The sequence below is a fragment of the Dromiciops gliroides genome, chromosome 2 (assembly GCF_019393635.1).
Source record: "Dromiciops gliroides isolate mDroGli1 chromosome 2, mDroGli1.pri, whole genome shotgun sequence".
In the NCBI taxonomy this organism is placed as follows: Eukaryota; Metazoa; Chordata; class Mammalia; order Microbiotheria; family Microbiotheriidae; genus Dromiciops; species Dromiciops gliroides.
Window position 1 is genome coordinate 428,790,471 of NC_057862.1, and position 26,389 is coordinate 428,816,859.

Genomic DNA, 26,389 nt, shown 5'->3' on the forward strand with positions numbered 1-26,389 from the left:
GCAGTGGATAAAGCACCAGCCCTGGATTCAGGAGAACCTGAGTTCTAATCCAGCCTCAAACACTTACTAGCTATGTGACCCTAGGCAAGTCACTTAACCCTCATTGCCCTGCAGAAGAAGAAGAAGAAGAAGAAGAAGAAGAAGAAGAAGAAGAAGAAGAAGAAGAAGAAGAAGAAGAAGAAGAAGAAGAAGGGCACATGGATTCACTTCGAGTCTCTGCCTGCTTGCCTGTCTGCCTACCTGCCTGCTTTCTTAAGTGAATTTGGCCCAAGTGTCAAAATTCCAAGTTACAACTCTGTTGGGAGGGAGGCCCACAAAGAAAGCAGTTTCTTTATTTTATAGCTACACCCCTAATTTGGCAATAAATGGGTGGGTCTGTAGTAACACTGAAAAGCTTAGTAAAACCCCAACTATGAAGTCATACAGTGTTGGTTGGGTTTTCTGTGCATTTTTTAAACATCCACTGACCAAGCTTGGTGACATCTCTATGACACTGGTTCATTTTTGTAGAGTAGTAAGTTAAGATTGGTGGGTTTATTCCGGGTACATAAATCAGCAGAGTTATAACAGAGACTATAGGACACCTCCCCACCCTGAGCAAGATGACTTCTGGGACTGAAATAAAAAGCAACATCCTTTCTAGTTTCCCAAATTATTTTAGTCCCCATCCAACTTAATAAAATCAAGGTACACTAGAAATTTGCAAGTGGAATAGACTTGAGGAATTATATAATCCAGCCCCCTCATTTTACAGAAAAACAAACTGAGGCTTGGTGGGATCAACTGATTTTCTCACTAAATTTTTCAGACCTCTAGAACCCAGAAGGCCCATGCTAATTTGTCTGATTTATTTTGCGTTGTGCTTCCTTGTTCAGACCCAAGATATCTAAAGTAGAAGTGACTCTACTATGAGCTATCTTCAACCAGAGAATTCTAGCTAGTCAAGGAAGACTGTGCTCATTAGCCAATCTCCTTGGCTCTACAATACTCTTTAAATGGCAGGCAGTCCAAGGATTTATCTTCCTGAGTTCAAATCTGGCCCCATACATTTATTAGCTGTGTGACCCTGGACAAGTCACTTAATCCAGTTTTCCTCAGTTTCCTCCTCTGTCAAATGAGCTAAAGAAGTATAACTAGTGATTTTTGTATCTGAGATAAGTGGTGGGGGTAGGGGGAGCACTAGGCTCACTTGAGGTGTGGCTTCTGATGATCCAGAGGGAGGATATATACCTGAGGATGTCAGAAGATTGCTAAACTTGCCAAAGGGAGAAGAAGCAGCGTAAATACAAGGCAACTAACATAGAGGTAAGGCTGGGCAGGGGAAGGAATAATGCTACTGGTTACCTACAATTTTTTTGTTTGCCCTGGGTCAAAGCTCTGATGTCCTTATCCTAGTTAGAGTCATGGGTTTAGATGGAAAAGATCAAGACCTTTACTTCAGTTCTCCAATGAAAGCTTCCTTGGAATTGAGTAGGGATGTTGGAACTGACCAATTGAGGGAAGACAAACACTGCTGGATGGAAAAACTTGTTAAGTGGGAAACATGGCATTCCATGGGTGATACCTGAGCCATTCCCAGAACTGGAGCTATATCCATATGGGCCACAAAGTAGAACCAAACAACTCAATGGTGCCACAGCCACAACAGGTCAGTCCTGATTACCTTGTCAACCAGTAGGAGCATCCAGAGCCAAATGGACCATGCCATGCTCTGTGTCAGTATTTAAAACAGCTAAAATGAGCTAATTAGACAAGCTGTGATCCAAATATTTTGGTCATTTAGACTCAGCCTTCTGTTCTTTGGAAATGGAGCACATTATTAATGTTCACTGGCAAAATTTCAAGATCAGTAGATTGGAGAGATTCTAGGGGTGGGTAGTAACCAGGAAGAATCGAGCACAAATCATTAATTCCTTGAGCTTATTCTGTGATAAACCAGAAAGTATTCACAGGAGGGAGATTGGGATGGTGAGCAGTTGGAAAACAAAGTCATATGAGAGCTGGTTTGGGTTTTACATGAGATCGATTTCTTATTATGGTTAATCAGAGATCCATATCATACAGTTGCTAGGGACCTTAGGATATAGCCAGCTACAATATAGTACATAAAATGTTAGGGCTAAAAGGGGTCTTGAAGATCAGATATAGTCTAACCTAATTCATTTTACAGATAGTTAAACTGAGACCCAGAAAGGAGAAATGACTTGTCCCCTACCACATGCAGTTAAGTTAGTAGCCAAGCTGAAACTAGAATATGGGTCTCCCAGCCCAGAGCTTCCTGTTTCCACTTTACCAAGAAACCCTTTTTCCATGCTGTGTGCCCCACTTGCAGCTCTCCTTGGTCAGAAAACAATATGCCTCAGTGTGTGTGTGTGTGTGTGTGTGTGTGTGTGTGTGTGTGTGCGCGCGCTCAGTGAATGTGTTTCTCTTATTGGGTCTAAAATATTCAAGAGTAATCCCAGGAAATGAAGCCTGTCAAAGATATCTGTGTGATAAGGTTTCCCTATCAGATAATGCTTCTCTCTGCTTAAGGAGCCAGAGGGGCATGTAGCAGCCAGGGCTGGACATGTTACAGAAGGTCAAGGATCTGATCTTGCCACCCAAGCTCAATTGTTCTGTCTGGATATGCACAGATCACTGAATCGCTGTGTTCCAGCCTAGGGGTGGGCAAAACCTCAGGGTGTATCCTTTTCATTCATTCACTTTGCTGTGATGTGATATGGGGTGCAGTTAGTAAGGTGACTGCATATCCATAGACTAGATGTCTCAATGTTCCCCTGACTGCAGAAACCCTGCAATCTCTCAAACTAGATCTGATAGCCATGTCATGTGATCAGCACTACCAAACTTGGGTTTCCCTTCTGTCTTCCACAAAGCCAGGCTATAAGGCTACAAAAACCTTGCCAAAGATTCAGACTTGAGGGTACAATTCTCCCTCTGCCCTACGATTCATGGATTCATTGACTCTCAGAGCCTAAAAAGACCTCAGATCCACCCCTTGTCCACCCCTCTCATTTTACAGAGGAGAAAGCTAAGGCCCAGGGAGGAGGAGTTATTGGTCCAGGGTGGCAGAGCTGTGGAAAAGCGGCCTTGTTAACTGGAGGAGGGACATTTCAAAGTATTGTGTCTGTGTCTGTTAGTCAGCGAGAACACCTAAAATCCTGGTGAGAAAACTTTGGGGTTTGTTGAGATGAGATCATAAAATCTAGTGGGAAGAATACCTGCTTGGCAGAGCTGAGTTTTTAGTCTTGGCATCATGTTCCACTGCTAAATACTTAGGTGACTTGGGATGAAACCCTGGGCCTCAATTTTTCCTTTCTGTAAAATGGACTTCCTTCCTTCCTGGGTCATAATAAGGATAAAATGAAATAAGAGGTGAAATGACTTTGGAATTCAAAAGGGACAAGAGAATGAATGCAAAGGTTTGCTATGGCAAGTGTAGAAATATTTATGAATTTTTAACTAATCAAAGAGCACATCTGCTGAGCACTTATTGTGTCCCAAACCTTTTGGTAGCTATTGTCCAGAATTCAAAAAAAGGTATATCATTAACCGCATTCAACCTCCAGGGCTTTATAACTACTCAATAATGGCTCTTTTTGCCCCAACCTAGGATATCTTTCAGGGACATCAGAATTTAGCAGAATTTAGCCAGTGTCTAAAAAGGCCTGCAGCTTTCATGCAAGCACCTGAGTTAAGAAAATGGCAAACCTAGGATAGGTTTTATTTTAACCCAACAGAAAATGTAAAGGGGCTTTTATTCTAGCCAGTAAATAATTAAGACAATTCTCCTTTCTTTGCTGGGCCACCTCCATTTCGAGGGATTTATGCAGTCTCTTATACTACCCTGAGTGGGGTCCTGAGATACAAGAGGAAAGAATTCAAGGTTGCTAGGGAGTTGTACACCCCCTAGCAAGTCACACCAGACCTACACAGACTACATGACTCAGCCTACCACAGATGTGATGGATCCATAGCTCCCTTCCCGCCTCTCTCTTTCTCCCTGGCAATGGCTCCTCTATCTCTGTCCTTTTCCTCAAGAGGTCTTCTCTGTAGCTTCTGGTGTCCTTCTTCTTGGGAAGCCTTGTCTCTCTGTTAATTTGGGGGGTTTTTTCCCTTTATACAGTTTCTCGGGATCCATGGTAACGTTGGGGGTTAATAGTTCCTTGGAAAGGTCACATAAATGTACAAACCCCTTTCTAGAGAAACAAGTCTGTCTGCATGTAATTCTTCTCTGTGCTTCTCTCTATTTTTTTAATGGCCAAGCTGAAGAAAAGTCAGGTGTGTGAGTTAGCCACGGACTTGAGTCACTGTTCAAACAAAGACTTTATCGGCAGGACAAACAGAAACCAGGACAAGGGAAATTTACATCATGTCTAGGGGAGAACTATACCTTGTCATGATGGAGGAGGAACTTACCTAGTAATACCTCTTGGTATATACCTTTGACCTTGCTACAGGTCAAAGATATAGCCCATGTCCTCTAGGAAGTTAATTAATCTCATTTGAAAGATACTTGAAAAGATAATAGTGCATGATAAGTGCCACATGAGAAATCCATACACCAATAAATATTTATTAAGCTCCTAGTTCAAGTTAAAAGTGTTGTGCTTGGCCTTGAAGATATAAATTAGGACTCCTATCCCTTCTCACAACTTGATCTGGGGCCCCCTGAGAGTGACTGCTACTACCCCCATGTTTTAGAGGTAAACTTGTAGGTGACTACTTCTTCTGCTGTCAATCACAAGCCCTCACCAATGTGCTACCCATTCAGAATCAATCAATAGGGGGGCAGCTAGGTGGCACAATGGATAAAGCACTGGCCCTGGATTCAGGAGGACCTGAGTTCAAATCCAGTTTCAGACACTTAACACTTAACTAGCTGTGTGACCCTGGGCAAGTCACTTAACCCTCATTGCCCTGGAAAAAAAAGAATCAATCAATAGACTTAATTAGCTTTTAGTCAAGGTAATTACTAAGATAACATAGTAAGAGTAGAGGGTAGAAGAAATTCCTCCAAGACATGTCACAAAAAACACACACGATGCATGGGGAAAGTGGTCTCAGTTTTAGAGGATGTCCCTCTAAAAGGTCCTCATATTTTGTAGCTGTAAAGGAAAATTGCTTCAAGAACCCTGTAGCTTGCTTTGCTATAAACCCTTTAGTCATTAGTTCTTCTGACTCCACAACTAATTATTGGACTCTTCATCATCACACCATGCAAACTCCTGTGCATGACTTAGAGTAGGACTCTTCCCCACTTTCCACAGTGTAGACTGGAACTAGGCAGGGAAAATCTATGCATTGTCCAAAGAACGACCCCATTAGACTAGTTTACCCACATTATACAAAGAAAAAAATCAAAGTCTGTGCTTCAAAGAGCATCAATTCTATTTGGGGTGAGGAGGAGGGTAAGGTTACAGCATGCACATAAATAACTATAAAATAAGATCATTTAAGGAGGGAGAAATCACTAATGTCTGGGGAGATCAGAGGATTCTGAGGAGATGAGAACTCATTGTGGGTTGAGATAGTCAGAGAAGGTTTTATAGAAGAGGTGGAATTTTTGAGCTGGAAATTGGAGGATCAGTCAGATTTGGAGAGACCAAAAAGGAGGAGTGAGACCATTTCCAAAATGGTAGAGGTGGGGTAAGATCCATGTCTATGACTTTAGATGTCTGTGATTTTAATATCGAATGTAATGAAAACCATAGAGACAGCAAGGCACAAAAGGCAATGAGTAGACCAATCTGGGAGGAGCACAGGAAGGTGTTCCCTGGTAGAATGAGGTCAGACCCCATGGAGGAGAGAATAGAGACATAACTACCAATTAAGGCATCTAGAAAATCTGAGGACTTAGGACCAAAGCTATAACTGAGGAATCTTAAATGAATTTCAGAGAAAAAAAATGTTAGAATTTAAAAGAACCTTTTGGTTTTTCTTGGGGGGAGGGGAGAGGGGGAGGGGTTTAGTCCTATGATTTTATCTGCATGTGGTACACACCATCTGAAAACTTCACCAACTAATTTAGACCAATAATTTGTCATTTATAGTCAGAGTTACCTGGGGGGCACTGAAAGGTTAAATGATTTTCCCATGGTCATATAGCTAGTATGTATCAGTTAGGACTCAAATCCAAATCTTTCTGATCTCAAGGATGGTTCTCTTTTGTTGTTGTTCAGTTGTTTTCAGTCATGTCCAACTCTCTGTGATCCCATTTCGGGTTTTCTTGGCAAAAATACTGGAGTGTATTCCCATTTCCTTCTCCAGCTCATTGTACAGATAAGGAAACTGAGGCAAACAGGGTTAAGTGACTTGCCCAGGGTCACACAGTGATTAAGTGTCTGAAGCCAAATTTGAACTCTGGTCTTCCTGACTCTAGGACTGGCACTCTATCCGCTGGGTCACCTACTATGGTTCTCTAGTCATCATATTAGTCCTCTATCCATACCATACTACTCTGATGGGATCTTACTTAGAACATGAATGTCAGAACTGGCAGAAACTTAGAATAGAGAATGCCAAAGATGGACGGGACCTTAGAACAGAGAGTGTTAGAACCCTACAGCTCAGCTAATCCAGAAACTCTAACATGAGGCAGGAAAGCCTTTTAAAACTCCATCCTTCTTTCCCTTCATTCTACTGTCTCTTCTCATGTTAGAAGCCAACATGCCCTTGCCTGTGATCTTTAACTCTCTGGTATTATGATTTGAACAACTTATTGAGGAAAGAAGAATGTTTGAAGCAGTAGTGAATTCCCCAGGTCTTTCTGGATGCCCTAACACTTCCAGTTAGTATCTGGGCTGGGGTTTGAATCACATCAGCTGAGGCCCTGGACCCAAACACAGTTTTCATTGGTCCTCTCTTCCCTGGTGTACTGCATACTCAAGGCAAAACCCTCCCCCTTGTGACATCTTAGCCCAGGAATAGTGGCTCTCTTCAGGATCAAGGGCCACTCCGTTAGGAGAGGAAACAAGGGCCAATTGTTACTGATGAGTGTCTAATTCTTTGAATGTGAAACAGTAGCCGTCCTGTTGGCAAGAACTAGAACTGAAACCCAGTGCTGGAGGCTGGGGTGGGGTGGGGGGAAGGGAGGGAGACAGATGGAAAAGTTCACCCTTCCAAACGAACTATCCAATCCCCATTGCCCAATGTCTTCGTCTCAGTGCCTGTCAGAGCTGTGCTTTCAGAATTGAGTGTGAACTTATTGTATCTTTATAGTTACGGCCTTGGAACCCATTTTACTGAGTGGGGACTTGAGACTCTGGGATAGAAATCAATTCTTTCAAAGCAAAGTACTGTGTGTGTATGTTTGAGCATGGTGATGGTGGTGGGGAGCCAGTGGTAGTGGTAAACTCAGGAACCTGACCCCAGCCGGGCACTTCATTAACATCCCACTTAATGAATGGTTTGGGGCTAAGAGGGTACAGTTTGGGAGCAGACAATTAGAACGCCCTGAAAATGTCAAGTCTATGTTGTCAAGAAACATACAGTCACTAACAAACAGGGGAAGCCACCTTCTTTCAAAGCTTTCCCCAACCTCTAGCTTCTCCTCTGCCTAAATCCTGTTGTAGATTTTCTCTTGAGGACAAAGGACGGGGTATAATAGAAAAATTGTTGGACTGGGGTCAGGAGCTCCTGGCTCTATTGCTACCTCACTGTGTAACTTTGAGTAACTTGCTTCCCTTCTCCAGGTCTCATTGTCTCCATATGTAACAGGACTAAAATGGCCTCTAAACTCCCTCCTGGCTCTAACATTCTAAGTGATAATGGCTAAGAGAAAAGAAGAATGTGAGCTCCATGCGAGCAGGCCTTGTTGAACTTTTTTTTCTTTTCATATTTCCAGTGCCTACCAGTCCATAGATATATATTTACATACAACATACACATGTATATGTGCATACATATGTATACATGCATATAGATATCATTGTTGTTTATCCTTCAGTCTTGAAGAAGACCATGACATTGGGAGGTGATATCGTGACTTGCAGTGAATTGGATTTAAGTATGCAAAGTCACTAGCCTCATTGTCTCCTCCAGAGTCATCTGGGTCCAGTGGCAAGATATACATCAGGAGGACTGGAGATGGCTCCAGATATTTGAGGCAATTGGGGTTGAATGACTTGCCCAGGGTCACACAGCTAGTAAGTGTCTGAGGTGAGATTTGAGCTCAGGTCCTCCTGACTCCAGGGTCAGTGCTTTATCCACTGTACCACCCCACTGTCCAAAAGACATCTATGTACATGCATATAAATATACATATATGTATATGCACATATATACACACATATATGTATTATTGATAGAGGAGGGGAAGGTCAGAAACAAAGACAAGAATATTCTGGAAGGATTTTCACTATCTTAAAAATATTATGGGGGGCAGCTAGGTGGTGCAGTAGATAAAGCACCAACCCTGATTCAGGAGGACCTGAGTTCAAATGTGACTTTAAACACTTCCCACTTACTAGCTGTGTAACCCTGGGCAAGTCGCTTAACTCTCATTGCTCTGCCCCCCCCAAAAAAGTATTATGCCCCAATTAAAGAGCCTGTGGGATTATTCTCTCTCTCTCTCTCTCTCTCTCTCTCTCTCTCTCTCTCTCTCTCTCTCTCTCTCTCTCTCTCTCTCACACACACACACACACACACACACACACACACACACACACACAAACATATACACATTCCTACTCCAACCAGAGGTGAACTGGTAAATGTTTAATGCCCTACTCCCTTGACAGGGGGGGGGGGCAGGCAGGATACATTTGTTACACACTTTTACATCTGATCTGCATTATTAAGATTTTCTCCATCATTTTCTGAAGTCTAGACAATGAAAAAAAATTGTAGTGATTCGTAGTGTTTGCCTATTTCTGAGGTAGAAAATGCTCAACCTGAAAATTTAACAATCAGTTCTCAAGAGGTTGAACTGGGTCCAGAATACACCTGTCTCAACCCTCCTCACCTTAGAGACTAAGTAGAGTTGTATGAAGATCCTCAGAGTTAATTTTTTTATCCATCTTGCTCTAGTAACCAAGTAAGTTCTAGAGTAGTAGTTTTTCAGGTTCAACTTGTATTGAATGTGAACATGAATATGTAACTATTTAAATGTAATATTTCCTTTTTTCAATCCCATGCATTTTATCTTATGTATTTCGACAATTATTCCTAGAAGGGGTACATAGGTTCCCCAAGATAGGGTCCATGCCACAAAAGCTTAAGAATCCCTGTCCTAGAAGAAAGTTGCTTGAACGCTATTTATCCACAGATCCCCAGCCAGAGTATGCCATAAGCCCCAACAGTTTTCTAGCACAGATTTGTGTACACAGTGGGTACTTAATAAATACTTATCGACTGACACACCTCCAGCTCTGGACTCTGGAAGCCTTCCTAGAGAGACTGGGGATATTTTGATTTAATAAGCAGGGTGGGCAGTGGGATTGGGCCTGAGGTAGGGAAGCAAGGTTGGGGGGGCAGCAGCATACTCTTTCAAGACCCCAGGTTCATTTGCAAACTTTGAGCCGAAGCCTGGAGCCTGGCCAAGATTGGCTCAGATGCCACAAACTGACAGCCGGGGAATGAAATATCACGAGGAAAGTAATCTGCTCTAACTTGATGGCAATCGGCAGGGGAAAAAAAAGACATTTTAAAGTAGAGTTTCTTTCAATGCATTGCATTGAAGAACATTAGGCAAACTACTAGATTATTTTCCACATTCTTCAATGCAAAACGACTCCCCTTTATGACCGCTATCAATAACAGCTATCATATTACGAATGCTACAGTTGCCACATATATAATATTTAAATCACATTTGTGGCTGACAGAGACCTATGGATGGTCTTAATCCCAACAGGCTATTACAGTTCATATCATGTCTGTCATATAAATATTATGAATCATTTCCCACTATCTTTATGGGGATAAGTTGACATCATTGGAGAGATCTGGTCTGGGTGGATATTTTCTGCATATTTATATACATCTTATGTATATGTATGTGTATGGAGAAAGATTTATATAGCCATCACTGATAATCGATGCCCCTGATAAAACATAGTATCCTCACACACACACTTCATAATAGGCTGCATGTGGAACATTCACAGAGAGGGGGCATAGATCAGGGGAGGTAACTGATAAGCAGGGCTGAATAAAGAAATATATGGGCCTTTTCAGGAGCCCAGAGCCCTGGGTTAGAACCAGGTTCTAACCCAGGGCTCCCAAATCTGTATTTTTGATTGGGTTTTCACTTGCCCTAGGTGGTATATTGTTCCAATTAGCATCACCAGTCTTCATAAGATCCTAGACCCATGAGAGCTTGTAAGGGACCTTAGAAGTCATCAAATCCAAACCTTGGATTTTACAGAAGAGGAAACTGGGACACAGAGAGGGGAAGTTACTTGTCCAAAGTTACACAGGGAATTAGGAGTAGAAGTGGGATGAACACCATGGTCTCCTGATTCCCATTTCAATGAGTAATCCCACAAACTATCATATTGGTCCAGTATGCTATACCACTTAAAAATGAGATATACTTGAAAAAAGAAATAAATATCTAAATACATTAAAAAATTTACACCAAATTATAAGCCACATTCAGATTTTATGCAATTCATATTTGGAGGAAAGTATGGTAAGTACCAGAACAGTCTGAGACAGGAAATCGTGCAGGGGGTAGGGGTGGGGGTGGGGGTGGGGGTGGGGGTGGCTGCAGAGACTGAACTGACCAGCTTCAGGGGCTTCAGGATGAAAATAAAGGCTACTGAAAATAGAACCAAGAGGCCAAACAGGCTTTTAGTGCACAATTTATTTGGAGTGAGAGATGGGGGAAAGAAGGCCCGGTGTTACCCAGAGGGATTCAGCAAATCAAAGGCAAAATTCGGATCTGAGATTATGGCATATAGCAGGGGAGAAAAAAAATTCAGGTGGATTTACCATTGGGCTTTCTTTGTTCCATAATTACCCCTTACCCAGCCCAGTACCTCCTATATGTGATGCCTGGCCATAAGAGGCTGGGGACAAAAGACCATTGATGGATTTTAGCAGATCCATCACAGTAAACTAGTAAGCACATAGTGGACACTGGTGTGTGTGTGTGTGTGTGATGTGAGTCTGGCACATATGAAGATCCCATCAGTTTGCTCCACTGATGCAATCCAAGGGAGATGGCATCTGGGAGAATCATGATAATGTGTAAGGGGGAATGCCTTGGAAAGACCGTGGAGCATGTATTGACATTCCCTAACTGTTTCTGGTTGGCTAACCTCGTGATAAAGGAGAGGTTCTCTGATTGGCTTCAGAGGCCTTCAGGAGGACCAATCACCTTTAGCTCCTTTCTTTTTTGCTTCTTTCCTGTCTGGGGAATTTGGTGACTTTTTTCCTCATAGTGTCCAGTAAGAGAACATGTATTAAGGAAGATGGCCTTACCTTCATTACATGTGGAACAACATGGTGCAGGGCACCATGTAGAATACCCTGAAGGACAGTCTGAAGGTCTAGTTGGGTAGAGAGACTTGCTACCACATCTAGAGAATAAATGAGTGCCAAATTTACTTCAGACAGAGGAAGAGAAGAGACTTGAGTATGGGCTGGAACATCGGGGAAGGTTTCACAGAGGAGGTAAGACCTGAAGATGGGCTTTGAAACATATACCTCAGGGGCAGCTAGGTGGTGCAGTGGATAAAGCACGTGCCCTGGATTCAGGAGGACCTGAGTTCAAATCCAGCCTCAGACACTTGACACTTACTAGCTGTGTGACCCTGGGCAAGTCACTTAACCCTCATTGCCCTGTGCCCCCCCAACAACAACAAAAAAAGAAATGGGAAACACATACCTCAGAATTACCAGGGAACTTTGGAGGGTTGTCTAGCCAGAGCCATCCCTGAATAGGGAGCCCTTCTACAAGTGACCAACCAGCCTCTACTTGAAGACCTCTAGTGACTGGGAACCCATTAGCAGCTATGGCAACTCATTTTACTCGTGGATTACTCTGTTCAGAAGCTTTTCTTTATGCTAAATTGAAATCTGCCTCCTCGATTTCCACCCATTGATCCTAGTTTTGCCATTTGAGGCCAAATCAAACAAGTGTGATACTTCTGCCATATGACGGTTGGCCAAATGCTTGATGACAACCATCCTGTCCCTCCTCTATCTTACCTTCTTTAGACTCAAGTCATCCTCATGTAACTTGGTTTTGAGTTTCTTTGCTATCCTGGCTGCCCTCCTCTAGACAGCTTATTAATATCCATCATAAAATCTGGTACACATAACTCAGTGTGGTACTGGAGATATGCTTTGACCAGGACAGAAGACATTACCCCCTGGTAATGAATCTTGTTCACTCTCTTTGGCCACCATATCACTTGCTTGACTCATAATGATGTTATAGTGTGATATCACCATCTAGGTCCCTATCACTCTTGTCTAGCCACACCGCTTCTCCTCTGTGCTTGTGCCTCTGTTTGGTGTTTGTCCTTGGTTCTCAAAGAGGACCATGACATCAGGAGCTGATGTCATGACTTACAATTAATTGGATTTAAGTGAGGGAGGGCTTTGCAAGGTCACCAGCCTCACTCTGTCCTCCAGAGCCCTCTGTATCCAGTGGCAAATATACATCAGGAGGACTGGAGATGACCCTGATTGTTTGGGGTTAAGTGACTTGCTCAGGGTCACATGGCTAGTAAGTGTAAGTATCTAAAGCCCAATTTGAACTCAGGTCCTCTTGACTCCATGGTCAGGGCTCTATCTACTACACCACCTAGCTGCCTCTTGTGCCATTGGTATGTTTAAGCCAGATAGAAAAATTTATGCTGTTCCTATTAAAAGTCATCTTAAAATACACACACATACATACACACATACATATACAAATAGGAAATCTAGTGGTGTTACAGAGTGACAAAAGCAGAATAAGAACAGTAAGCACACAGATTATAACCATGTGAATAATAAACAGTGACAAAATATGAAAAATATGCAAAAGATGTCATCAAAAGAAGGCATAATACTAAAAAGGTATTTTTGTTATGATTTTGTTCATATTTGCATGCATTTTAAATACCAATTTGTAAAGTATGGAGTTAATAGCTCTGGGTATAGCCTTTAAAAATTTTTTGTTTGTGTATTTGTTTTTGTTGACTTTTAATAACTACAGGAAAAAGTGAATCACATTACATTTGACCTGTTATTCTAGCTTGTGGTGATCTTTTGGCATATGGATCCTGCCATTCAATATGGTAGTCATTTTCCCCAGTTTTGGGTTCTCTGCATATCTGATACATATGCCATCATGCAAAAAAAAAAAATGTTGAACAGAACAGTCCAAACCGGAAAGTCCAGAGTCAAGGATAGAGGCATCAGGTCTGTAACTAAAATGCTACCTTGCAGTAGAATTCAATCCATTAATCACCATTTTGGGGGTCCAGACATTCAGCTAATTCTGAATCAATCAATCAATCAATCAATCAACAAGCACTTATTAAGTGTCTCTTTTGTGCTAGGTGTGGTGTTAAGGATACAAAGATGAAGACAAAAGAGTCACTGACTTGAAAGAGTTTACTTTATAAAAGGGGGAGGCAATATGTGTACATATGAGCATATACAAGACACATACAAAGCATTCACAAGATAGCCTTGGATGGGAAAGAACTGGCAGCTGGGAGGGAGGGCAATTAGGAAAGGCCTCCTGTTGAAAGTGGCCCTTGTACTGATTTTCTCTCTCTCTCTCTCTCTCTCTCTCTCTCTCTCTCTCTCTCTCTCTCTCTCTCTCTCTCTCTCTCTCCCTCTCTCCCTTTCTCCCTCTCTCCCTCCCTACCTCTGATGAGGAAATTGGGGTTAAGTGATTTGCCTAGGGTCACACAGTCAGTGTCAAATGTCTGAGGCCAGATTTGAACTCAGGTCCTCCTGACTCCAGGGCTGGTGCTCTATCCACTGTGTCACCTAGCTGCCCCCTTTTACTGATTTTCAAAGGAAATTAGGGATTCTAAGAGGCAGAAAGGCATTTCAGGCACAGGGGATGGCCAATGCAAAGACACAGAAAAAGGAAATAGGGTGTGGTGTGTGTAAGAGAAGTAATAAAAAAAACCCAGTATGGATGGATTGTAGAATGCATGAAGGGAAATAATGTAGATATAGATGAAAAGGTAAGAAAAGTCCAGGTTGTTGAAGAGCCTTACATGCCAGAGGAGTTTACTTTTGATTTTAGAAGTAATAGAATCAAAATAGGATCAAAAAGTAATAGGATCGGGGCAGCTAGATGGCGCAGTGGATAAAGCACTGGCCCTGGATTCAGGAGTACCTGAGTTCAAATACGGCCTCAGACACTTAACACTTACTAGCTGTGTGACCCTGGGCAAGTCACTTAACCCCAATCGCCTCACAAAAAAAAAAAAGTAATAGGATCATTGGAGTTTATTGAATAGGAGTATAACAAGGTCAGACCTGAGCTCTAGGGAATTCACTTTGGTGACCATGTGGAAGACAGATTGGTATAGGGAATGATGTGGGATAGGAGGCTATTTCAATAGTCCAGGCAGGAGCTGATGAGGGCCTGGACTAACATAATAATGGCTGTGTGAGTGAAAATAAGGGCACATATAGGAGATATGCTATAGAGATTAAAAAAATGGTAACTGATTGGATATGTAGGGTGCATGAAAGTGAGAAGTTGAGGATGAGTTCAGTTGCATACCTATGTGATTAGAAGGGTGGGGGTTCTCTGGGTAGTAATAGGGATCTTTGAGAAACAGGTCTATTTTGGGCAAAAGATAATGTGTTCTGGTTTTAGACATGTTGATTTTGAGACACCCACAAGACATCTGGTTTAAAATATTCAACAGGTAGCTCAGAATGCAGAACTGAAGTTCAGGAGAGAAATAAGGGGTGAATATCTATATTTTTGAGTCATTTGCAAAGAGATGATAATTAAATCCGTGGGAGTTGTTGAGGTCACCAAGTGAGAGTGTAGATAACAAAGAGAAGAGAGTCAAAAACAGAGTCTTGGGGTATACCCACAATTAGTGGGTGTGATATAGTTTAAGATCCATCAAAGGAGATATAAAAAGAGTGGTCAAACAGGAGAAAAACCAAGAGAACGACAAATCATTAACAACTGAAGAAGAAAGGGTTTAGAAGGAGATCTGGTCAATAGTGTCAAATACTGCAGAAAGGATTGCTTAAGAAGGATGTGAATTGAGGAAAAGTCATTAGATTTGGCAATGAAGAGATAACTGGTAATCCCAAGCCAGTGGTTTCAGTTGAGTGAAGAGGTCAGAAGCCAGATGGCAGAGGAATTGGAAGAGAATGAGAGGAGAGGAAGTAGAAGCATCTAGTGTAGACATCTTATTTCAAGGAGTGTGATAGAGAAAGGGAGGAGAGATACAAGATTATAGCTTGTGGGGATGGTAGGATATAATGGAGCTCTAGCTGCATCACCATCCAGCTTGCATTTCTCCATTTTGTCCCAAAGGATATCATGGTAAAGGTTGCCAAATGTCTTGCTGAAGTTCAAGCAATGACAATGGTTTTCCTCTGGTCCACCAAACTTGAAGAATGGCAGGATGTGGCTAGGCAGAGAAGGATAGGGAATAGTGAACACATAGGTCTTCAATTCTATTCTCAAGATAATAATTGTCAGTTGAGTGAGCTCAACGTGCTTGCCTCACATACTCAGGCTCCATTTTAGATCATTATGTTTCAAAAAGGAAAGACCTTTCCATACATATTTAGAAAAATATATGTTGCCAGTCACTGATGAGATCAACAGCTGCAAATCTGCTCAATTGAGAATTGGGGCATCTGAGCCATTTTGGCCCTCCTAAACTGGGCTGGAGCCAGGATAATGGGAGAAGAAACAGAGAGAACAGAGATCCCAGACTATAATTAAGTCTTGTCCCTGGACTTTGATGACCCTGGAAGAGAGTGAGGCTGATGACTTTTTGAAGTGTTCCCTTACTTAAATCCAATTCGTGTGCAAGTCAAGCCATCACCTTTATGATGTCATTGGTTCTCTTTGAGAACAAAGGACCACCAACCACCAACATATACAGTGTAGTGATTTGCCCACCCCAAGTCTGAGAGTGCCTATGCCAAGGCCTACTGAAACCAATAAATTGACCTTAAAATAGTAACTATTCTTGAGATGGTTTATACAGCAGCAACTGGTGGAGTAGTACAGCCCAATGGACAGAGCTAAAAAATATTTTTCAAATCAAAACAACAGTAGCAATCCCCAAACAATAACAACACCCACCACAACAGCAAACGAAGCCACTTGGATTCCAAGATTTTAAATAGATGAATATTACTAGAAAATATCTTGGCTATATTTGTATATGGAGTGTACAGTGGAGATGACTCCCTTCCCCCTCCCCCATAGCTATCTTTTATTCAGCAGATCCAAATCAGACTCAGACTGTGTAGCATAGGATAAATTTACACCCAAGAGCCAAGAGTAAAAGAGAAAGTTAATGAATGTGTATCTGTAAAACAAAACAAAACAAAAGTTCTTTGTTTTCAGTAAGAAAAGGTGTATGGATTTGATGTGGATTTGAGTAAACTGCTGTTCTCTTCTCCAGAGAAGGAGTCCTGACTGTTAATTGAGCACTCTTTTTTCTTTGGGAGTCCTTTGGTGATATTTGGGGACAAGAGAGAACATTTTCCCCTGTAAAGTTATTCTCTATGTAATTGCCTCTTGGGCAGGGGCAACCACTTCTGAGATATCCTGAGTCCTGGCCAGGGCCCCCCATTTTAATTCCTACTTTTTGCTCTCTGCAGGTAGATTGAGTCAGAAGAGCAGCTCAGTTGCTCTCATTAACAGCTTGAGTATAACGCTCTCTTCCGTTCTAGTATAGTTTGAAAAACATTAGATTTTTGGAGTCTGGATTCCTGAGTTCTAATCCTGCTTCTGGCCTGTATAACGTTAGCCTAGTCATTGAGAAGGTCCCTTTCTGAGTCTTGGTTTCCTTCTTCTGTAAAACTGAATCTATGAGAAGAGATTGATTTTTCCCTACCCAGGATATCCTAGGGATCGGTAAGATATTTCATTTCTCTATTGCTGGCCACACTGGCTCAAGTCAGCCTCAGTGGTGGGCTCTCTCTGCAGAGATCAGAGGGCAAAGGACCTATGGGATGAAAAGACAAGAAAAAATGGCTCATAGAAGGAAAGGATAAGTTTTTTTTTCTTTTAAATCATAAGTTCTGAGAAGTAGAAACCTTTGTTAGGAAAAGTCTGGAGACTGCTAAAAATTTGCTGCAGATTGGTGTATTGTATACAAGTTATACAAGATGGACAGTTAGTTCAAATCCTGCCTTAGTTAATTTTCTAGCTGTGTGAGCCTGGGCAAGTCATATAACTTCTCTGGGTCTTCATTTCTCATTTGTAACAGGAGGAGGAGTGAACTAGATGACCTCCAAGGCCTCTCTAAACCTCTGATTCTATGAAAACCTTGAAGTAGATGACCTTTAAGGGTCCCTACTAACCTTTCTATATCCTAATGTTCTTTCAGCAGTTCTGAGATCTAACTAGGAAGCGGAGGGAGGAGTCCACAGATAATCCACACACAGATAACTGAGAGGAGCAGCGATCTTTCCTTGGGGCAGGGGGTGGGGGTGGGGTGGAGTGAGGGGAGGCCGGGCTAGTGAAACCTCTGTTCCGGCGGGCAAGTTGTTTGCGTCTCTGCAAGGTTACTTTTAGATGGGGAGCTGTGTCCTCGGTTACCTGTGCTGGCAGTCTGGGAAGATTTCAACTTCTATACAAGTTTGATTATTCTCACTTCTCCCTCCTGCCAGAGGTGATGCCAAGCTTCTGCTGTTGCACTGTCTCCAGAGCTAGGAGCGTGGGGGTTCTCAGAATTTCCCCTCTGACAGAGAGACAAGGAGAGAGAACCTGGCAGGCAAGGTCTCAGAATGGGAGCAAATGATCTTGCTAATTGGGAGAACACGTGCCAAGTCCACTGTTCAGACACACTGAACAAGAGGAATGAGGGTGGAGAAAGTACTGGGTTGCTTTTTTAAAAGGCCCTTCACACCCCCCCCCCCCGTGTATCCTACCCCCACCCCGTCTCCTCCCTGAAAACGATATCATTTTTAGATTGATGCCTTGAAAGCTTTGGGGGGGGGAGGAGAGAGGGGGGAGAAAGGGGAGTTAAAGGGGAGGAGGAGTGGCCTGCCAGGAGTTTTGTTTTGGTTGTAATAAAAGCCAAAGAAGTGCTGAGTTTAAACACGGGCAGCTGCTGGCGGGGCCCTGTTCGTTAGCTTTTTCAGTCTGGGTTCAGGCTGCAGCTGTGGTATCTAGGACTTCTGGAACCAAAGGGATGCGGAGGAAAGAGGCCGTTGGCTTCTCTCCCCCCACTGCCAGTACGAGGAGCTGGGGGGTGGGGGGGGTTGGCAATGAAGAACTCTGTTTTCAATTGTACCCCACACACACACCGTGTCCCTAGGTTTCCATAGTGTTAGCTTTCCTAGAGCTCAGAATGATAGATTCAGAGAGGCAAGGGACTTTAGAGATTATCTAGTCTGACCCTCCCATTTTACAGGTTAGGAAATGGAGGCCCAAAGAGAGATACCCAAAGTCACACTGGAGCTTCTGGAGGGCAATGGATGGTGAGGTAGTGGGTTTTGTTTTTGGGGTTGTTTTGGCCTCTTTTGTAGCCCCCGTACTTAGCACCTTGCTTGGCACATAGTAGGCACTTACTAAATACTGACTGATATTGCTAATTAGTAACGGAGCTGAAATTGGAATCTGAGTCTTCTGCAGCTAAACCCAATGCTTCTCCCACTGACCTGCCTCTCTCTGATGTTGGTAATCCTGGCGTGCACAAGATTTAAGACTAGGAAACCCTGGGTTCTACCACATCTGGCCCTTGAAATGGTGAAGCCTTAAGCAGGGAATAAGAACAAAAAGATCCAATTCTACTATATCTGACATTTATGACCCCAAGTAACTTCAGGTAAGACACTAAATTTCTCTGTGCCTTAGTTTTTCCATCTGTAACATTAGATCCATAATGGCAATCTGGTCTACCTCACTGGGCTGGGAGGATCCTGTTAGGAGTGTGAAAGTACTATGTAAACAATAAAGTGTCATTCAAATGTTCAAGCTTACTCATTATGATGATAATGATTAGGGCATTTGTTTTAAAGTTTTATCTCCTAATGGTGGGGATGAGAAACCTTGCTTGGCTGCTGCCCCTCTCCGCTTGAATTGCCTTCATTATTGGTTGATTTGGCTATAATCTTCCACTGGGGAAACAGTTTTCCTCTCTTGGAGGCTAGCTGAAGGAAACTAAAAATTGGTATATAAATTGAATTTGTGTAAGTTGACTCATTTTAAATGTGCTGTTATCTAAAAGGATCCCGATATGATTCTTCCCACAATGTGCATGATTAATACTGAATGTATCATATTTTGCTCATCTTGATTGTCACATATCATGTTTCTTTAAACAATAACACTTCACATTTAGATATTGACTTTCACACAGTATCTTGGTTGATTCTCACAACAATCCTCTGAGTAAGGTGCTATATTATTATTTTAATATATTATTAATGTATAATATACATATGTACAATTTTTATATTTTATAAATGGGGAAACTGAGGCTCAATAAGGTTAAGACACTGGCCTATGGTCATACAGTTAATAAATATGTTTGAAGTGACATTTGAACCCAGAGCTAGCTGACTTCAAGTTTAGTACTTCATCTCCTACTCCTGGCTGCCTGGGGTCATCCTATAAAGAAGGGAGGAGGATCACAGAAATGCCCAAAAGACTAAACTGAATTAAGATGATGGTCCTTGGAGGAGTACAAATGAATACATAAGTAAAGGTACAAATTAACAAGGATTTGAGATCCTCTCTCCCATGTAACCTTGGTTGTCAAGTTTCTTCTTTGGGCCCTGGTTTCTTCTTAATAATAGCATCTATATAAGGGCTTTAAGTTCCTCTCAAATATTAGGTCATTTTTATCCTGACAACAACCTTTTGAAGTAGGTGCTGTTATTATTCCCATTTTACAAATGGAGAAACTGAGGCAGACAGGGGTTAAGTGACTTGCCCAGGGTCACACAAAAATATTATTTAGGATTATGAAGGTGTCCTTAAGCTAGTAAGTGTCTGAGGCTGGATTTGAACTCAGGTCTTCCTGATGCACTAGATGGCTTCTAAATTCTCTTCCAACTGGTATTTTATGTATGTTATATATTTTATGTCATCTATCTTAACATTTCATGTTCTAAGATCTTTTTTAATTGTGACTATATATTTTATACTCTTACTATTCCTTCCATGTCTACTAAGACATTGTCTAAGTTGAAGTTTCCTTCTAACTCTGACACCTTATGATCTGAATCCTCTCCAGTTATGCCACTCAATGCCTATGCATCTCCTGCTCTATTTTCACTCTAAAGGAGAGAACTTTTTGGCTTAGGAGTCTATTTTTTCTTAATATTTCCCAACCAGGTGTTAATCTTGATGAGTAACAATGGGAAAGTTTCGATATTCCCCCTGGGGCTGCTTGGTATCTTTTGTGTGGTCTGTTAGGAGGTGCCATCATATTGTCAACTAGTATTTGGCAGGGACCTTTGAAGGAAAAAGAAAACAAAATATGATTGAAATTTTACACCCTTTCCCCCTTGGAGGGGGGAAGGAGAGGAGAGACTCAGAATAATACTTTTTACTATTTGAAGGGACCTTAGAGACCATCTTACAGATAAGGAAACTGAGGCCTAAAGTGGTCAAGGGACTTGCGGGAGTAGAGGGAATATCTGGAGCAGCCTTTGCCCCCACCCCCTTTCCTCTTCTTTTTAAATTTTTTGGTGGGAGGGGAAGCGATCTACAGAACATCCCAACGCAGTAATAACGTTATGCCCTTCTTAGACCCAGGGGTAAACTTGTCAGTTTCCACGTGAGTTAGAAATCTGCCTTGGCTGCAGCTCTAATCTGGCCCTCTAAGGAGGGGGCCGGGGCGGGGGTTAAGTCAAACCCCAAACAATCACAATCCCCTTGCTGTAGTGGAGCGCCCGACGCCAGCCGCGGAACCTGGGTAGGGCGTCTTCATTCAAGCGCTCAGGGCTCTGGGCTGGGCGCTGCTTCCCGGCGCCGGCCGTCATAGTCCCCCTCGTTGGGTTCCCCTTTGCACTGCAGCTCCAGTAGTTGGGAGTAGAGACACACACAGAGACACAAGTAGTTTACATTGTTGGGTGACTTTTGCAACAACTCCCCCTGCCTTGGCCTTAACACACCGTCACTGGATTTTCTATCTTCCTTGTCTTTACTATTACTATTACTATTTTATTTTTTTTTTCCTAAGACTAAAGAGCCAGGAGCCCCCGCTGCGAGGCTCCCTCCACCCCTCTCCTCTTTTATTTTCGCTTTGTTGATTTCTGTTTTCTCCACCGACCTCTGGCATGAGTTAGCCACCAGATATGGACACCAAACATTTCCTGCCGCTGGGTGAGTTGCTTGGGTTCTTGCTGCATTTTTGAAAACGTAGGGGAATTGCCGGGCTGGGAGCGAGACGAGAGGTGGGGGTGGGGGGTTCTGGTTTTCTTTTGAAGGGGAGGTGGTGGGGGAATGGAGCAGGAGAAAGAAACCTGGGGGAGACTTAACTACAGCGCAAACTGGGGAGGGGACGCGGGGGAGACACGAGAAGAGTGCCCTGACTTCCGAGTGGCTAGGGGGATCGGCCCGGCTGGAGCTGGGGGAAGGGGGACTGGAGGCAGCCTGGCGATCGGGGGGCGCGGGGCGCCCCACTCGGGGGCACCGGCGTGCGTGGCTCGGCTGCGCCGCGGTGGAGGCGGCGGCGGCCCGGGGTGGGGAAGGAGCTAGTCTCCACGTCTCCGCTGTTTCCCCCCGGCTGTGCAAACGGACCGGAGCGGGCGCTTGTACCCTTCTTGGGCGCGTGTGTGGGACCGGCAGTCCGGGGAGCCCGGAGTCCGCGGGCCCCGGGGATTCTTGGGTGGTTTTTGGCGAGGGGAGTACGGGTTCTTGGCAGCCTCGACCGGTGGTATGCAGACGGTGACCCCGGAGTAAGGGTGCGAGTTGCGGGGGTTTGCTAAACGCAGACAGCCTCCTCCCCCAACCGTAGACGAACCCCCCAATCAGGCAGCCACCCGACCGAAGGGGGGAATTAGGGGTGCTTGCGGAAGGGGGGAAGGAAGAGAAAAAGTGATTGGGGCTGAGAACTGCCTGGGGAACCTTAGTGCGTAAATTCCACGGGCTCCGGCATCCTGGGGTCCCCCTGTCCTTAACACACAGCCAAACTTTGTCTTTAAGGCTGGCCTTGACTTGGAGGAAAGGTTTATGGTGTTATAAAGGAGCTCTTTTGAGTTGTAAAAAGAGGACCGAGAGTCGTCAAGGTTGGTGGGTGCCAGCACCCCACTATTTGCTCTGCCTCCTTCCCCGGGGCCTGGTAGGAAGGTGGGCTTCGCCGGGTAAAAGTGTCTGCTTTCCCTTGAGGTTAATTTCATGCTAGTTTGGAGCTGGGGCTGGAAGTGAGGAGATGGGTCTTAGGAGGTTGTAGGTTGAACAGACTTGGTTGTGATTCTTTCCCCCTCATCAAATGCTAAATTTGGTTTGACTTTAACCTTACCCCCCCCCCAAAAAAAAACACACACACACACACACAAAAACCCTGCCTTCTCTCTTTCTCTGCGTTTCCCTCCTCTGGAACGGCAGTCTTTTGTAGTGAGCAGTCTGGCAGAGATGAATGGGCCTGCCTGGGTTAAAGGTGATGCATGGATACATTTACGATCAAGTATTGCTTTCCAAAGGTGATTCCCGGAGAAACCCACCCCGGCCAGGCCTGGGGAAAGGCTGACTTGCCCTTCCATGCCTACAGTCCAAGCTGCTCCCAGGGTTGAGATTGGGAGCCAGGCGTGGAAAGCTTCCTCCTCTCCCAGGGGTTAGGTCGAAGTGTGCCTGTGACTCCCGGCTCCTAGACAGTTAGTGGCACAGGACTGCTAAAATAACATGGAGGACTAACTTATATCAACAAAAGCCAGGAAATTCAGAGCCAGAGCTTCTGCCCAAACCACAATCCACCTCTCTCGCCTACTAGCCTGCCTTCTCGTCTGCCTGCTTGCCGGTGAGGTTGCTCGGGTTGGCGGGTACCTAGGAACCAGCGACTCATTGACGCGAGTTCTCTCTGCACTCCTGGCTTCAGTCCATTGCATCAGACCCTCCCTCCCCTCTCAAGGAAAAAAACAACAACAATAGAACAAACCAGAAAACAACCCTGTCTGTTGTGGTTTTAATGAATGGAATTATAAAAGCAAAACTTCAGTGAGGGTGAAATTAAAAACAAACCTGCCCCTAAGAAATAGGAATGGTGGTGGGGTAATATATGAATAGGATCTTGGATGTACCCACTCAATGGATGGGACAGCCTGGACTAGCCTATGTGGCAGGCAGGCCATTGGAACAAGAAAGCCAGGGAGTACTGTGTTGACTGGCTATTGATCTGGTATAAAACTGATTGGAACTGATTATAGGTGGTTGTGTGTGTGAACAGGTTTTTATGGTCAAACCGGGGAGGGGGTAGTAAACTAAGCCCACCTAATACTTTTCTCCCGAGGTTTTATTCCCCAGGATCCTGACTCTTGGGTCTAGATTAACAACCTCTCCATTTCTTCACTGAATGTTGGTCTGGAGGGTGTATATGTGTGGGTAGGATTTATAAACGAATGACTGAGAAAATATTGAGGGGAGATGACAGGAAAAAAATTTCTGCCTGAAGTTAATTAAAAGTTAATTAAAACAGTTGATGGATAATGAAGATCATGGATCTTCTCCCCCTGGTGAAAAATGGGGGGCAGTTTGTTGATGATACAATGACATGAAATGCCCTTCTGTCTCCCTGAAGTGGAATGTTTCACATTGTTGGGGGGAGATGTGGGATAGAAGCAATGTACTCGTGGGGGGGGGTGATGTAAGCAGTGTCTCTGTACCCAGAGAAATTATTCATATTTAAAGCATGGGTGACTAGGAGAGGTGAGGTAGGGTAAAATTAGGAATGGGCCTACCAGCAGCTCTTTGCTGTTTTTAAGGTGGTGAGCTAGGCTTGGGGAGAACTCTGTATGCCTTAGCTTAGGGCTTTCTTTGGAGGGAAGAGCTGAATTTGTAGTTGTGGCTTAGTTTTTCCCATTACAAAAAAAAAAAAAAAGAGTTGGCAAGACCTGGTGAGTGATGTGATATTTCCCCAAATCCTTTGTAAGGAGACTGTGTGTAACTGTGATAAACAGAAAGTGTACATTGATTCCATCCCAAATAGTACCATAGAACCTTAGGATTAAAAGGGGCAGTACGGCAAGGCCTTTCAACTCCTTTCTCTTCCAGTGCAGGAATCCCTTTGCAGGACCTAGGTAGGGGGTCACCCAGTCTTTGCTTGCATCTGACTAGTGGTGGATGGAGTTCCCCCCCTTACAGTTTTCTGAAGGCTCTGTTTATTAGAACGTTCTCCCTTAAAATGAACTAAAATTTGCCTCCCATTCAGTCCCCTACATCACACTCAGTTGTGCTCTCTAGATCTGTATAAAACAAGTCTGCTCCCTCTTCCACATTCAGATACATGCTATACTGTCTCTCACTCTCGGAGAGTAGCATCCTTGGGTTTAAGTTTACATTATGTCTGCCCCCTTGTCTCAAAAGACTAGAGCAGGTTTCTTCTCTGTTAGAACCTCTCCCCCATCCAGGTGTCTTTGGATTAAATTAATTGTCTTTCTCCAGCCCAGCTTGGGCTGGGAAGGGTCGGTTGTGCAAGTGGCTAGTGATAGGAAGAAGTGCTTAGCATCCCTGGCTTCTCCGGGAGGAATGGAGTCTGGCTAGACCTTATTTTTTCACCATTATAGCCTTGTATATATACACAGCAGTAGGATTCTCTCAGAAGGATTGCATCTGTGAAAAGAATGCGCCGGCTCTCTCCTTGGTTCTCAGTGGTTTCTATGCCTCTGTTTATTTGGTTTTGCTCTCCTCTGGGCCGTCTTCCCTTCTCCCTTCAACCCCTCTCCTTCTCTGTCTCCCCTGTTTCTTCCACACCTCCAGCCTCCACTAGATAGCTTTATTATCGCTTGCTGTGTTGGGCTAGGACAGGTGTTCTTGTTTCAGAGAAGGCGGGAGGAGGATTAGAACTTGACAACTGAATTGTTCCCTTGCTGAAAGAGATCTGTGGAGGGAAAACTTGGGCTGTCTTGCCATGAGCTGCCACTTCAAGGTCAGCTTCTCTGAGAGGGTTTGTCACTGGAACAGGGGGTATCTCCTTGAATGATCATAGAATGTCAGAGCTCAAAGGGACCTTCAATCCAAACCTATTACTTTTACAGAGAAGGAAACTGAGGCCCGGTGATCAAACCCTAGATCACAGAGCAATTTAGTAGCAGACATCTAGTCTTTTTTCCTCCCCTATTCCCCTCTCCAAAGGATTGCAGTATTGTAGATCAAGAGCTGGAAAGGACCTTAGGGGTCCATCTGGTCAGCTTCCTCATTTTAGAGATGAGGTAACTGAGACACAAAGAAGTGACTTGTTCAAGGTCATACAGGTTCATTGTGAAGTACTTTTTCACAGCTCTGGTCCTAAAGAGAGAACAATAGGGAAATGTTGTTAAATTGAAGAATGTGAGAATCCTGGGTTCTCTGCCTGACTGTGTGGTTGATGAGCTGTGTGATCTTGGGCAAGTCATTATCTCCTCTTGTCTCAGTTTCTTCCTCGGTAAAATGAAGTGATTGGACTAGATCAGAGGTTGCCAATCTTTTCAGGTCATTTAACCTGACCCTCTCTCTTATTCAATAAGAAAGCAAGTAAATTCTAGAGTTTTCCATACACAGGCACATAAGAAATAGGGAGATTAATTTTAATAGGATCATAGTTTTTTAAAAGTAATTTTTATTGAATAACAGTTTTATTTCTCAGTTTGCTAAATATTCCCTGTGGCCCCAGTGACAAGCATCTCTGATCCCAGGTTGGGACAACCCTCTGGATGTTATGTTAATTCTCTACATTTCTAGTTCTGACGTCATGCAGCTATGCCTGACTTAACGCCATGAAGGGCAATCTGGAGTATTAGGGGATGGGTGTGCCGGGGACCCAGGACTCCCCTCTAGGCAAGCTGTATTAAAAGGTTGGAGGGGAAGTTCTTCCAGAGAGCTGTTTTTGTTGTTTGAGGGGTACCCTTGAGAGCCAGAGAAGAAACAAATCAAAGAGATGCATGGCCTCAGAGAAGGTTTGGGGACTTTTGAAGTTCTTAAAAGAAAAGCCATGTTACCGCATTTAGGAAGGAGAGTTGGGGAGCCTTTTGGAGTTGTGTGGAGATCAGGCCTTGGGGATGGACTGGGCTCACCCTCCCCATTACTAATGCAGCTTCATTTTGACCTTTGGCGCTGCCCTTAACC

The 26,389-nt window shown here is 43.6% G+C and overlaps 1 protein-coding gene across 2 annotated transcripts in view; it reads left to right on the forward strand.

Annotated features, from left to right (window-relative positions):
* RXRA (retinoid X receptor alpha) overlaps nucleotides 1-26,389 on the forward strand; it is a 441,222-nt gene that overhangs the window by 126,133 nt on the left and 288,700 nt on the right. The window contains exon 1 of one of the 2 annotated variants that reach the window (XM_043981048.1): nucleotides 21,183-21,457. The exons of the other annotated variant lie outside the window; for it this stretch is intronic. Within the exon in view, the coding sequence (XP_043836983.1) occupies nucleotides 21,430-21,457 (28 nt within the window). The 5' untranslated portion in view covers nucleotides 21,183-21,429. Of the gene's footprint in view, nucleotides 1-21,182; nucleotides 21,458-26,389 lie in introns of those variants that run through there. 2 annotated transcript variants of the gene reach the window in all.